Below are 12,226 nucleotides of genomic sequence, written 5' to 3'. Positions count from 1 at the left end.
TCGGTGACTGGCTGTCTGAAGCTCACTCCTGAGACCAGGTTTGCGAATACAGGGACCCAGTGCTCCGGCACCTAGCTCGTCTGGGCCTTCGGGTCAGCTGGGAAAGGAGTAAACTTTGCCCCGTGCAGAGGAGCTCTTTTCTCGGTATGGACTTGGTCGCCTTCTCCACTCGGCCATTGCTGACTTGCCTGAGACTATCAAGCGCAAGAGTGCGGTTCCGCTGAAGTTTTTTCAGAGGCTCCTGGGGCATTTGGCATCTGCAGCTGCGGTACGCCGCTCAGATTTTTTTTTCATATGAGACCGCTTCAGCTTTGGGTTTGCGACCGAGTCCCGAGGTGGGCATGGCAACAGAGGCACCCTCCGAGTACCAGTTACTCCGACCTGCCGTCAGTACTCACCCCGTGGTCGAACCTCAGTTTTCTACGGGTCCGAGTGCCCCTGGAACGAGCTTCCCGGCATGTTGTTGTCTCAACAGATGCCTCCACGGGCTGGGGCGCCATGCGCAATGGACATGCTGTCTCACTCTCATGTTGAGCAGAAATGCTCCTGAAAAATTCAGTGAGATTTATCACACCCAGGTGTTGAGCAGAAATGCTCCTGAAGTTCAGTGAATTTCTTCACACTTAGGTGTTGAGCAAGGTTGCTCCTGAAGCTCAGTGATTCTCGCATGTAGTGTTGAGCAGTATGGCATGTCTATTGCCTCGAGTTGCTGGCAGTACGCCTTGCCCTGCACCGCTTCCGGGCGTTGCTCAGGGGTCAACACGTACTAGTCCGATCAGACAATACCGCCACAGTAGCGTACATCAACCGTCAAGGTGGTCTACGTTCACGCCGTATGTCGCAACTCGCCCGCCACCTCCTCTTATGGAGTCAGAAGCATCTGAGGTCGCTTCGAGCCATTTTCATTCCCGGAGTCCCAAACTGTGCCTATTACACGACAAACTAAGATTGCTGTGGGGACAAAAAATAAGACTGTTAAGTAAGTACTTTTAAATATCGTCCGTCCTTCCGTCCTTCGCTTGCTCGCCATTCCACTCCACGGACTGGATACGTGCGAGCTTCTCCGAAAGCCCTGAGTTCCTACAGCACTCCTGACGTCGGCGCCAGTGTCTATTGCCTGCGCGTCGGCTAGGTGCCTCCCGTGTGCATGGTCCCTCCTCTGAGTGACCCCCACATGTGTATTTCCACTGTAAGCCTCTCTGAGCATGTGTCTTTCCCTTGGCAAGCCACCTTGCCACCCCTGGGGTTCAAATATAGCACTGGAAGACAGCCGAGAAGGTGGCGTAATTAGACTGGTAACCCCATTCGTCGTCATCCGACGTAACTCGGAGTGACAACGAAAGGGAACGTCTTGGTTACGTATGTAACCCTCGTTCCCTGAGTAGGGAACGGAGACGTTACGTCTTCCTGCCACTTTCCGCTGTGCCGCGGGGATCGCCTGAGTTCAGTCTAGGCTCCTCAGCGAAGAAACTTATCTGCATGTTGCCGGCGTCCTCCTTTTATACCCACGAGGTAAGGCGGAGATACGCTATGCAAATTCCGCAGACCAATGGCATTTCTTTGCCATTGGCTCGTTTTGTAATACTCGAAGTCGATAGGTGTTCTAAGCGAAACCCCATTCGTCGTCATCTGACGTAACGATAAGGTTACAGATAGATGTTTTTTCTTTTTGTGATCAACAACTCACATATGTGTTCTCTTAGTATCATGTGTTATTCAACTGATACCAGCTCTCAGTGATATGTGTCGGGTCCCCGCTATGACAACAATAACTTTCTCAAATGTTTACAGAACAAGCGGGAACCCAGTGTGCCTGTATCTTTCTCTATTGCTGTACGATTACATGATCGAAAGTCTAAGGCCTTCAAAAGCCGTACAGCAAACCCATCTAATCTGGTGCCTATTACACGACAAACTAAGATTGCTGTGGGGACAAAAAATAAGACTGTTAAGTAAGTACTTTTAAACATCCGCTCACTTAAAAATAAATCACTTCTAGTCAACGACTTAATAACCACATACAACCTGGATTTTATGTTGTTAAATGAAACTTGGCTTGAAGACAGCTGCAGTGCAACTGTCCTCAATGAAACAGCCCCTCCTAACTTTACTTTTATGAGTGTCTGCAGAGCTGTCAGAAGAGGTGGAGGTTTAGCTGCTCTTTATAAAGATGTCTATCAATATAAGCAAATATCATTTGGGAATTACCCGACTTTCGAATATCTGGGTATTGTGTTAAAAGGTGCTCAACACATTTTACTTATCATTATTTACAGGCCTCCAAAATACTCTCCAGCCTTTGCTGAGGACTTTACAGAATTGTTATCAACAATTTCCTCAGAGTTTGACTGCTTTGCCATTGCTGGAGATTTTAACATTCACATAGATAATGCAGAAACCAATATGGCAAAATAAATCAAAACTGATTTAAAAACTTTTGATTTGACTCCGCATGTACATGGACCCACACATACACGTGGACACACTCTAGATTTACTTATCAGCAAGGGTCTAAACATTTCATCAATTGTTATTAAGGATGTAGCACTGTCTGATAATTTTTGTATTTTCTTTGATATATTGATCTCTCCTGCCATTGAAGCTAGATCTGTGTCTTTCAAGAAGAGATGCTTAAACGAGAACACTAGTGTACTATTTATGAAGGCCATATCTTTAACAACTAGCATATCTGCTGACTCTGTTGATTTTCTACTTGATTCTTTTAACTCAAAAGTTAAGAGTGTAATTGATGATATTGCTCCTGTGAAAGTCAGGAAGAAGAATGGCAGACAAAAAGCACCTTGGAGAAACTCAACAGCAGTGCAAAATATGAAAAGACAATGCAGACAAGCAGAGCGCATGTGGTGGAAGACAAAACTTGTAGTCCATTATAACATCTACAAAGACAGCATCCATGCTTTCAATAAGGAACTAGACAAAGCTAGACAGACTTTCTTCTCGAATATTCTAAACAGAAATATAAACAACATGCGCACTCTTTTTGCTACTGTAGAGAGACTGACAAACCCCCCAAGCCAGATTCCCAGTGAAATGCTCTCAGGCAGCAAGTGCAGTGAGTTTGCTTCCTTCTCTGAGAAAGTCAATAATATCAGAAAGGTGATCAGCTCATCCATGAGTTGCGCTGGGGTCAGACAGATCAGACCACAGCCTGAGAAAGTAGTCACTATGTCTGATTTCGAAGAAATTAATGGCAAAATTTTGGAAGATACTGTACAGCACCTTAAAACATCAACCTGTGCTCTTGACGCACTTCCCACATCTTTCTTCAAAAGTGAGTTTAACTGTTTAGAAGCAGATCTCCTAGAAGTGGTAAATGCATCACTTCTCTCTGGGAGTTTTCCAAACTGCAGTTGTCAAGCCCCTCCTGAAAAAGAGCAATCTGGATAAGACCATATCAAACAACTATAGAGCGATCTCAAATCTTCCTTTCATAGGCAAGATCATTGAAAAAGTTGTCTTCAATCAGCTGAAAAAATTCTTAAGCTCAAATGGATACTTTGACCATTTTCAATCTGGTTTCTGACCGCATCACTGCACAGAGACATAAAGATAATAAACGATATTCGCTTAAATACTGATACAAGCAAATTATCAGTGCTGGTACTACTCGACCTCAGTGCTGTATTTGACACTGTCGATCACAACATACTTCTTGACAGGCTGGAAAACTGGGTCAGGCTCTTTTGGGATAGTCCTAAAATGGTTCAGGTCATACTTAGGAGGGAGAGGTTATTATGTGAGTATTGGAGATCATAAGTCTGAGTGGACATCCATGACATGTGGAGTCCCTCAAGGCTCAATTCGGTAACACTTTAGAATACGGTTCCTTCGTTAATGAATAACTACACAAGAACCAATGAGTAACACAATAATAACAATCTAGTAACTATTATTAACTAACAAGAAACTCTGATTAACGAACTAGTAAGAAATAGCGCACAGATGAAAGTGGTAGTTCACTATTAACTAATCAATAACTACTATTTTTTAATGCTTGCCAGAGAACTACTGAAAACGTTTATTAACAATCTAGTAACTACTATTAACCCTAAAAGAAACTCTGATTAACAAATTAGGAAGTAATAGTGCACATATGAAAGGGGTACTTCAATAACTACTATATTTTTTATGCTTCCCAGAGAACTACTGAAAAATTTCATAATTCATACAAAACTAATCGATAACCAATGCAGGATAAATGGCTAGCACTACATTAACATTTGAACTGCTACTGTAAACGAATACACAAGGTTGTTTACATTATCAATATGTAATAGCACAGCAGACTGTTAATAATTGGCCTATGCTGTCTATTTATCAACTGAATAATTTTAAAGAAATGGATTTTTAAATACAGTGGTCTGGACCTTACTTGTCCTGTGGCCATTTTTCCGGCATTCCTCTGGACTGACATTGAATCACTAGAGTCACGGTGACGACTGGAACATATTGAGTCATCAGACATCCAAATACCATATAGAGTGAATTTATTATTTAACTTACCTCACAAAAAAATATGTTTTTATGTATGTCTCCTAGCTTATATATATATATGTGTGTGTGTGTGTGTGTGTGTGTGTGTGTGTGTGTGTGTGTGTGTGTGTGTGTGTGTGTCTTGTGAGTGAGAAGATTCTACACTTTATTGGCTTTTCATTAGTAACTACTGTAAGAATCATGGGAACCAACTAGTAATGACTCAAGTGTTAGTACATGCTTCTATGGGAATTACTAATTATTTGGATCCGTATTCTAAAGTGAAGATCATGGGAACTAGCTAGTAATGACTCAAGTGTTACAATACTTCTAAAGAAATTTTCTAAAAGTATACTAAAGTTCACCAAAAATCTCAAACGCTCGAAATGACTTTTGTGTTTGGTTGCACAAATCATGACTAGATCATGTAGTAACACTTGAGTCATTACTAGTTAGTTCCCATGATCTTCACTTTAGAATACGGATCCGAATAATTAGTAATTCCCATAGAAGTATGAAGTACCACTTTCATCTGTGCACTATTACTTCCTAATTCGTTAATCAGAGTTTATTTTTAGTTAATAGTAGTTACTAGATTGTTAATAAACTTTTTCAGTAGTTCTCTGGGAAGCATTAAAAAAATAGTAGTTATTGATTAGTTAATAGTGAACTACCACTTTCATCTGTGCGCTATTACTTACTAGTTCGTTAATCAGAGTTTCTTGTTAGTTAATAATAGTTACTAGATTGTTAATATTGTGTTACTCATTGGTTCTTGTGTAGTTATTCATTAACGAAGGAACCGTATTCTAAAGTGTTACCCTCAATTCTTGTGCCACTCCTATTTAACCTGTACATGCTCCTAATGAGCCAAATAATGAGAAATAACCAAATCGCTTACCACAGTTATGCAGACGACACACAGCTCTACTTAGCCCTATCGCCTAACGATTACAGCCCCATTAACTCCCTGTTCCAATGCATTGATGAAGTAAACAATTGGATGTGCCAAAACTTTCTTCAGTTAAACAAAGACAAAACTGAAGTCATTGTGTTTGGAAACAAAGATGAAGTTCTCAAGGTGAACGCATACCTTCAGTCTAGGGGTCAAACAACTACAAATCAAGTTAGGAATCTTGGTGTGACTCTAGAGTCAGACCTTAGTTTCAGTAGTCATGTCAAAGCAATAACTAAATCAGCATACTATCACCTGAAAAATATTGCAAGAATTAGATGCTTTGTATGTTTCCAGTCAAGACTTAGAGAAACTTGTGCATGCTTTCAACACCAGCAGGGTGGATTATTGTAATGGACTCCTCACTTGCCTTCCAAAAAAGACCATAAGACAGTTGCAGCTCATACAGAACGCTGCTGCTAGGATTCTGAGCAGAACCAGAAAATATGAACACATCACACCAGTCCTCAGGTTTTACACTGGCTGCCAGTTACATTTAGGATTGATTTCAAAGTATTATTACTGGTATATAAATCACTCAATGGCCCAGGACCTCAATACATTGCAGATATGCTCAGTGAATATAAACCCAACAGATCACTCAGATCATTAGGATCACATCAGCTTGAAATACCAAGGGTTCACTCTAAGCATGGCGAGTCCGCTTTTAGCTACTATGCCAGCCGCAGCTGGAACCAGCTTCCAGAAGAGATCAGATGTGGTCCTACATTAGTCACATTCAAATCCAGACTCAAAACACATCCGTTTATCTGTGCATTTACTGAATGAGCACTGTACCACTGTTCGTCCGACTGCTCTTACTGTATTTTATTTTATTATTTTATTTTTTATTCTAAACTGTTTTAATTATTCTGTATTTTATCTTTTATTCTAAACAGTTTTAATTATTCTGATTTCTTTTGATTATTTTAATTTCTTCTATGTAAAGCACTTTGAATTACCATTGTGTATGAAATGTGCTATATAATAAACTTGCCTTCCCTTATTCGGTACAAATATAGAATGATTTAAGTAAAAATTGACTTTGAACGGTAGTTGTGCTTCGTTTAAATTGTCCCGCATGAGCGGGGTGATTGAAACACACGGGTGTGACGGATGAAACATAACAGTTTAACCGGCAACTATTCATCTAATGCTCGTTTTGGTTACACTTTATTTCGATAGTCCACTTTAGACATTCTACAAACTATAAGTAACTTTTCAACTACATGTCAACTAACTCTCATTAGAATATTAGTAGGCTGTAATAGACTGTCAGTAGAGGTTTACTGTTAGGTTATGGTTAGGTGTTAGGGTTTGGGTTAGGAGAACAAGTTGACTTGTAGTTGCCAAGTTACTTATAGTCAGTAGAATGTCTGTTGGGGGACCAACAAAATATAGTGTTAGCAGATATTAAGCAGACAGTCTACTAATACTCTAATGACATTTAGTTGACGTAGCTGCAAAGTTACTTATAGTTAGTAGAATGTCTAAAGTGGACAATTGAAATAAAGTGTTACCAAATTTAAAGGTTCATATCAACCATTTTTGTTCTGTCGACCAATAGACAATAGGCGATAATAAGTTTAATAAGTGCGTAATCTGATTGGCTATTTTGACGAAGAAAGACAAATCAGTTTACAATTCATTTTCTTACATTTCTTCCTTGAGTCATATTGAGTGGTTGCTAGTTGAATATCCTTTTATTATGAACATAACAAAATTATGAACACTTGTTTCAAACGTACTGACAGCGCCTCCTGCCAGTTAAACCTGTTTTGCAATTAAACTAAAAAAACTCTGATAAAGCACACTTAAGGGTGTGTTGCAATATTAAAACACCTGCTGTATTATCATTACAATGGCACATGAAACAATAAATACCACTTGTCAGTCAAAAAAAAGTACTGCACAAAATAATTTACTTACCACACTCAAAAACAGTTTTCCGGCTCTAACTTTAAAACGGCATGATGTAAAGAAGAAATGTTTTTGTGGGTCTGGTCGGCATTGAGTATGCGCTGACTAACTTTGACATATGTGAGTGGTTTTCAAGGAAATCTCAATGATCATCTGTCCCACGTTTCAATCGTCCCGGCTCTCCCCTACACTCGCTTACTCAATCTCTCATAATACATAATAATCTACTCTAGGTTTAATGAACAACATCAATGCATCTCATGAGATCAACCATGTTTTAAGTTGCTAAGAGTGGTTGCTAGGGGTGTTGTGTAGTGATGCACAGAACCTTTGGGTGAAGCGGTTATAGCCATGTGTTATCGTGAATAAAACATGTTGACCAATCTGAATCAAGGATTGGAACTAACCGTTTTATAATTTTCCCCCTATAGTATGTTTAGACTTTATTCAAGCTGTATGAATGTAAAACAAAATGTATCTTGCAGTACAGAGTGAAGTCAGTAGCCTATGTAGGCTACATTAATGGTGGTTTGGGACAAATATATAATGTAATGGAACGAAAAAAGGTTAGTGGTGCTCTTAGTCGGTGCTGCACTGCGGACAGACCTGTGGCACTGCTGGTGTGCATTCACAGTGCACTCATAGAAAACAATGTGTTTGAATTTTAAACACATGGTGCTAAGCGGCACTTCGCTTCTCGTCAAATGTGTGACCGCTTTTGCCTATCACTTTGCATACCATCACTATCGAATCATTTTTTTTCAACCTGTTCTTACTCCCTAGGTGTCTGATTAAATGGCAGGTATCCAAGACTTTTACGCAACACTATACAGACGCCATTGCAACATTCCAAGTAAACCCAAAGCTTTTAATGAGAAACATTTGCAGATGTGAAGTTCATGGGAATTTTATCGTCATGAAATGATATGCTGGGGTATAATTTTGTCATTACGACATGATATTTTGGGGTAGGCATTTCACTCATTATCAGACGCTTTGGGAGTGAGAAAAGGCTGACTTTCTTTAAATGGATGTCAATGGTGGAGAGGCTTCAATACACTGAATTCAGTAAGCTGACTTTTTTGAGGAAACCGTTGATCACTTTATGAATTGGCACCCTGTGGCTAATTTTTTACATGTTTGCCGTTAAATATTCACTCAAATTGGCTATTTTCGGAGTTTAAAACTAAATAAATATTTTATAATATAATTTGCAGAATTTTTCAATGGGTTGAATTCACTTTGTGTGTGCTCTTTGATACCAATCTTTCAATTAAAGGTCACGTGTCTAGTATCTGTAAAACTGCATTTTTTTGCCTCTTAAAAATATATCTAAATGACGTCGTATGCTCTCAATGATAAATGCAGAACAATTGGTTCATGGCATCAAGGCTAGATTATTGTAATGCTCTACTGGGTGGTTGCCCTGCACGTTTAATACATAAGCTACAGCTGGTCCAACATGCAGCCGTTAGAGTTCTTACCAGAACCAGGAAGTATGACCGTATTAGCCCGATTCATTCAACACTGCGTTGGCTCCCTATTAAACATCGTATACATTTTAGATTATTGCAGATTAATTACAAAGCACTAAATGGTTTAGCTCCCCTGTACTTGAGCGAGCTCCTAACGCATTATAGTCCTTCACGTCTATTGCGATCTCAAAACTCCGGCCAGTTGATAATACCTAGAATATCAAAATCGACTGCTGGCGGTAGATCCTTTTCCCATTTAGCGCAAAAACTTTGGAACAATCTTCCTAACATTGTCCGGGAAGCAGACACAGTCTGTCAGTTCAAATCTAGACTAACAACACATCTCTTTGGCTTAGCATACACATAACACATTATAGACTTCTATAATTCAATGTTAGGCTGCATAGTTTAGATCAGCCGGAACCGGGAACACTTCCCATAAATCCTGATGTACTTTGTGCATCATAAGAAGGATGGCGTCTACGCTAATATTAGTCTCTCTGTTTATCCCGAGGTTTACCACAGTCCACCGGATCCAGCCCGTATCCGGATCTGATGAAGGACCTGCGCCTGGACACGACGACAATGCAGTCCTGAAGTGTCAATTAGTATTGAACTGATAAAACGTTGTCGGGATAATTCCGATGCACTTGGCTACACAGAAGCGATAAAAACTTCTCATAGCCACCAGGCATTGTTTTATGCAAATTATCGGCCAGGTCGCATTAAAGGTTTTCTGTTAGAAAGGTGTCATGTTAGTGGCCCCTAAGTTAATAACTAATGATCGTTGCGACAGAAGTGAATCAATCAAAACTAACTTTAGCTGGACAATAACTTCATTCTAGAGCTGCTGTAAAGACAAAGCCACTGTAAAGTCTCTGTTACTTTAATTTCCTATTATCACTGTAAAGCTGCTTTGAAACAGTCCATATTGTTAAACGCGCTATATAAATGGTGACTTGACTTGACTTTGTGTTAATACTCTTTAATTTTTATGGTTTTCACAAACAATGATTGACTGTCATAAAACAGAATGTGATTCAATAATTCAAAATCAGATTTTATAATAAACATATTTAAAACTGGGATTTTAATAATCTGGTTTATTTCTGATATTTTTGTTTTGGATAGTAGAAGTTCTGAATGTGCAATAACTCAATTTAGTAGCCAAATTGACTGGTGAGTAAAGGGTAATTTCAAACCCTGTACATAAGATATGTGAGTAAAGGATAATTTCAAACCCTGTACATAAGATATGGATAATTATTTCTAGTCAAATATGGAGGGCATGTCATCAGAAAACGCCAATTCTAATGTGATTTTTTTTTTGTACTTTGTTGAACTCTTTTTTTGATACAGTAATTGGTGGATATTTAATAAAATTTATATTTTTCTTTTTCTGTTTTAAAGAGACTCGTGATTGAAGCATGTTTTCCTATTCAGCTGGCTCTCCATCAAAAATACACCAACTCCATGCTGAGATGCACATTTTGGAGGGCAGTTGTTGACCAGATTTTGTGTTTTTCCTGTTCTTCTGACTCTTCATCGAATGGGCTAACTCAAGAATGAGATGCACATAAATATGGAGAGCAGTTATTGACAACATTTTGTGTGTTCTCCTCTAATTGCATATTAGAGAAAAGTGTTATTTACAGTATTAAAACATAGCTGCCATATATAATGACAAGAAAAACACCAGTTCATAAAATTCACACTACTGTACCATTTATCGTCCAAGCAATTTTTGTGCACATGGTTTTATAAAAACAGCACAAGAAAAAGATACATTCCCTGACTGTAATGTCGAAGATATTTTCATGATTGCTAATTATTGTCCATTTTAGCAAATCTGTATAAATTGAAGCCAAAAACAAACAAGTCTTCCTGTTCAGTTCATTACAATGAAAGAAAGATATATCCTTGTCTTAAAAAACCCCGAAGCGTTTGTGTTTGGTTATGTTGCTTTTGGTTAAAGTCTGCCTGTGTGTTCTGATATTTTTGTAACATTGTCCTGTATGTAAATGTCTTAAGTTATGGGAGGGTGCTTTTCAAACAGCACTGACATTGTATTTAGAACATAGGAAAAAAATAATTGCAATACATGTGGATTTGACCAGATTTTAAAACTACGAAGAAACTGGAAATTGCTTGAATTGTTTATTAAAAGGTTTCATGCTCTGTATTATTATAGAAATAAAAATGTGTGGTGCAAGTATGCCACATGGTGTTACTTTACTTTTGGTACAGTGTCTGTGGTTTACATGGGATTTCTGTTTATTTATTTTTTTACCGGGACTTCAGATTTTGCAATGACATGATATAGATGCACACTGTTTGTGGATTTTTTGGTGATCCAAGTAATATTTAAAGGGATAATTTAACCCAAAATGAAAATTCTATCATTTACTCACCCTCAAGCTGTTGCAAACCTGTTTGAATTTCTTTCTTTTGCTGAACAAAAAGGATGATTTTTTTAAAGAATGTATTTTTTTTCCCATACTATGGAAGTCAATCGGGCCCATCAAGTGTTTGGTATACTCATATTCTTCTAAATATATTTTGTGTTCAGCAGAAGAAAGATTTTTTTTTAATGTTTGGGAAAATACTAGGAAAAAAATGACAGGATTTTCATTTTAGGGTAACTCCCTTTAACTGAAAGTTGTAGACCTTTTATTTAGTTTTAAAATACTAAATGAATAGTATTTTGACAATATGTTCGAAATTAACATCTCATTTTGTTTATTCAATTCTGTTTTTCTTCATTTGTAAGTCACTTTGCATACCTTCTGTATATCAGTGACACATAACACTTTTTAATGCCTATATAAAATGAATGTGTCCATAGTTTCTTAACTTCACCAGTAATCATTTTAATTATAACCAGAATGTTACAATTGTATGCAAAAAAATCTGGCCTTGTAGTTCAAAGGTCTTACTCTATTGAATTATTGTAGAGCCATTCTTTTTCACTGTACCCTTGAGCAAACCTAAAATACTTTATGGGACTATCCAAGTAGTTTGTAGCTTTTTTTAAAGCATCTGCTAAATAACCCATTATGCTTTAAGGCAGCGTTTCTCACCCTGGAACTGGAGAACCCCCAACAACACTGCATGTTTTAGTTGCACATTTGACTTGAAACAGTGCTGCGCATACCCATCGGTGTATGACATCAAAGTACCACGAGAACAATTGGAGAGCAGACGCCTCTGTATGATTTCGAACTGGATTTATTCTGAATGTTCCCATCCAATCTGACTTCGGACCTATAATGCTGCCTGAATCATAATCATATACTGTTCATTAGTTGCCCATAGGATAACTCTATTTTCTATTTTGTTCTTTCGGTAAAAATGAATAAAAAGTATAAAAAAACATAATAAT

The 12,226-nt window shown here is 38.2% G+C and overlaps 1 protein-coding gene across 1 annotated transcript in view; it reads left to right on the top strand.

Annotated features, from left to right (window-relative positions):
- The window catches only part of gjc4a.1 (gap junction protein gamma 4a.1), a 34,663-nt gene extending 22,441 nt beyond the window's left edge, over positions 1–12,222 (top strand). The window contains exon 3 of the mRNA XM_077199188.1: positions 10,255–12,222. Within this exon, the coding sequence (XP_077055303.1) occupies positions 10,255–10,268 (14 nt within the window). The 3' untranslated portion in view covers positions 10,269–12,222. The remainder of the gene's footprint in view (positions 1–10,254) is intronic.
- The last annotated feature ends 4 nt before the right edge of the window (positions 12,223–12,226 follow it).

This window comes from Siphateles boraxobius, unplaced genomic scaffold, assembly GCF_051911475.1.
Source record: "Siphateles boraxobius isolate OS27281-9 unplaced genomic scaffold, OSU_SipBor_1 41, whole genome shotgun sequence".
NCBI classification, from domain to species: Eukaryota; Metazoa; Chordata; class Actinopteri; order Cypriniformes; family Leuciscidae; genus Siphateles; species Siphateles boraxobius.
The sequence above is the reverse complement of the archived record's forward strand: the minus strand, read 5'-3'. Positions and strand labels throughout refer to the sequence as shown.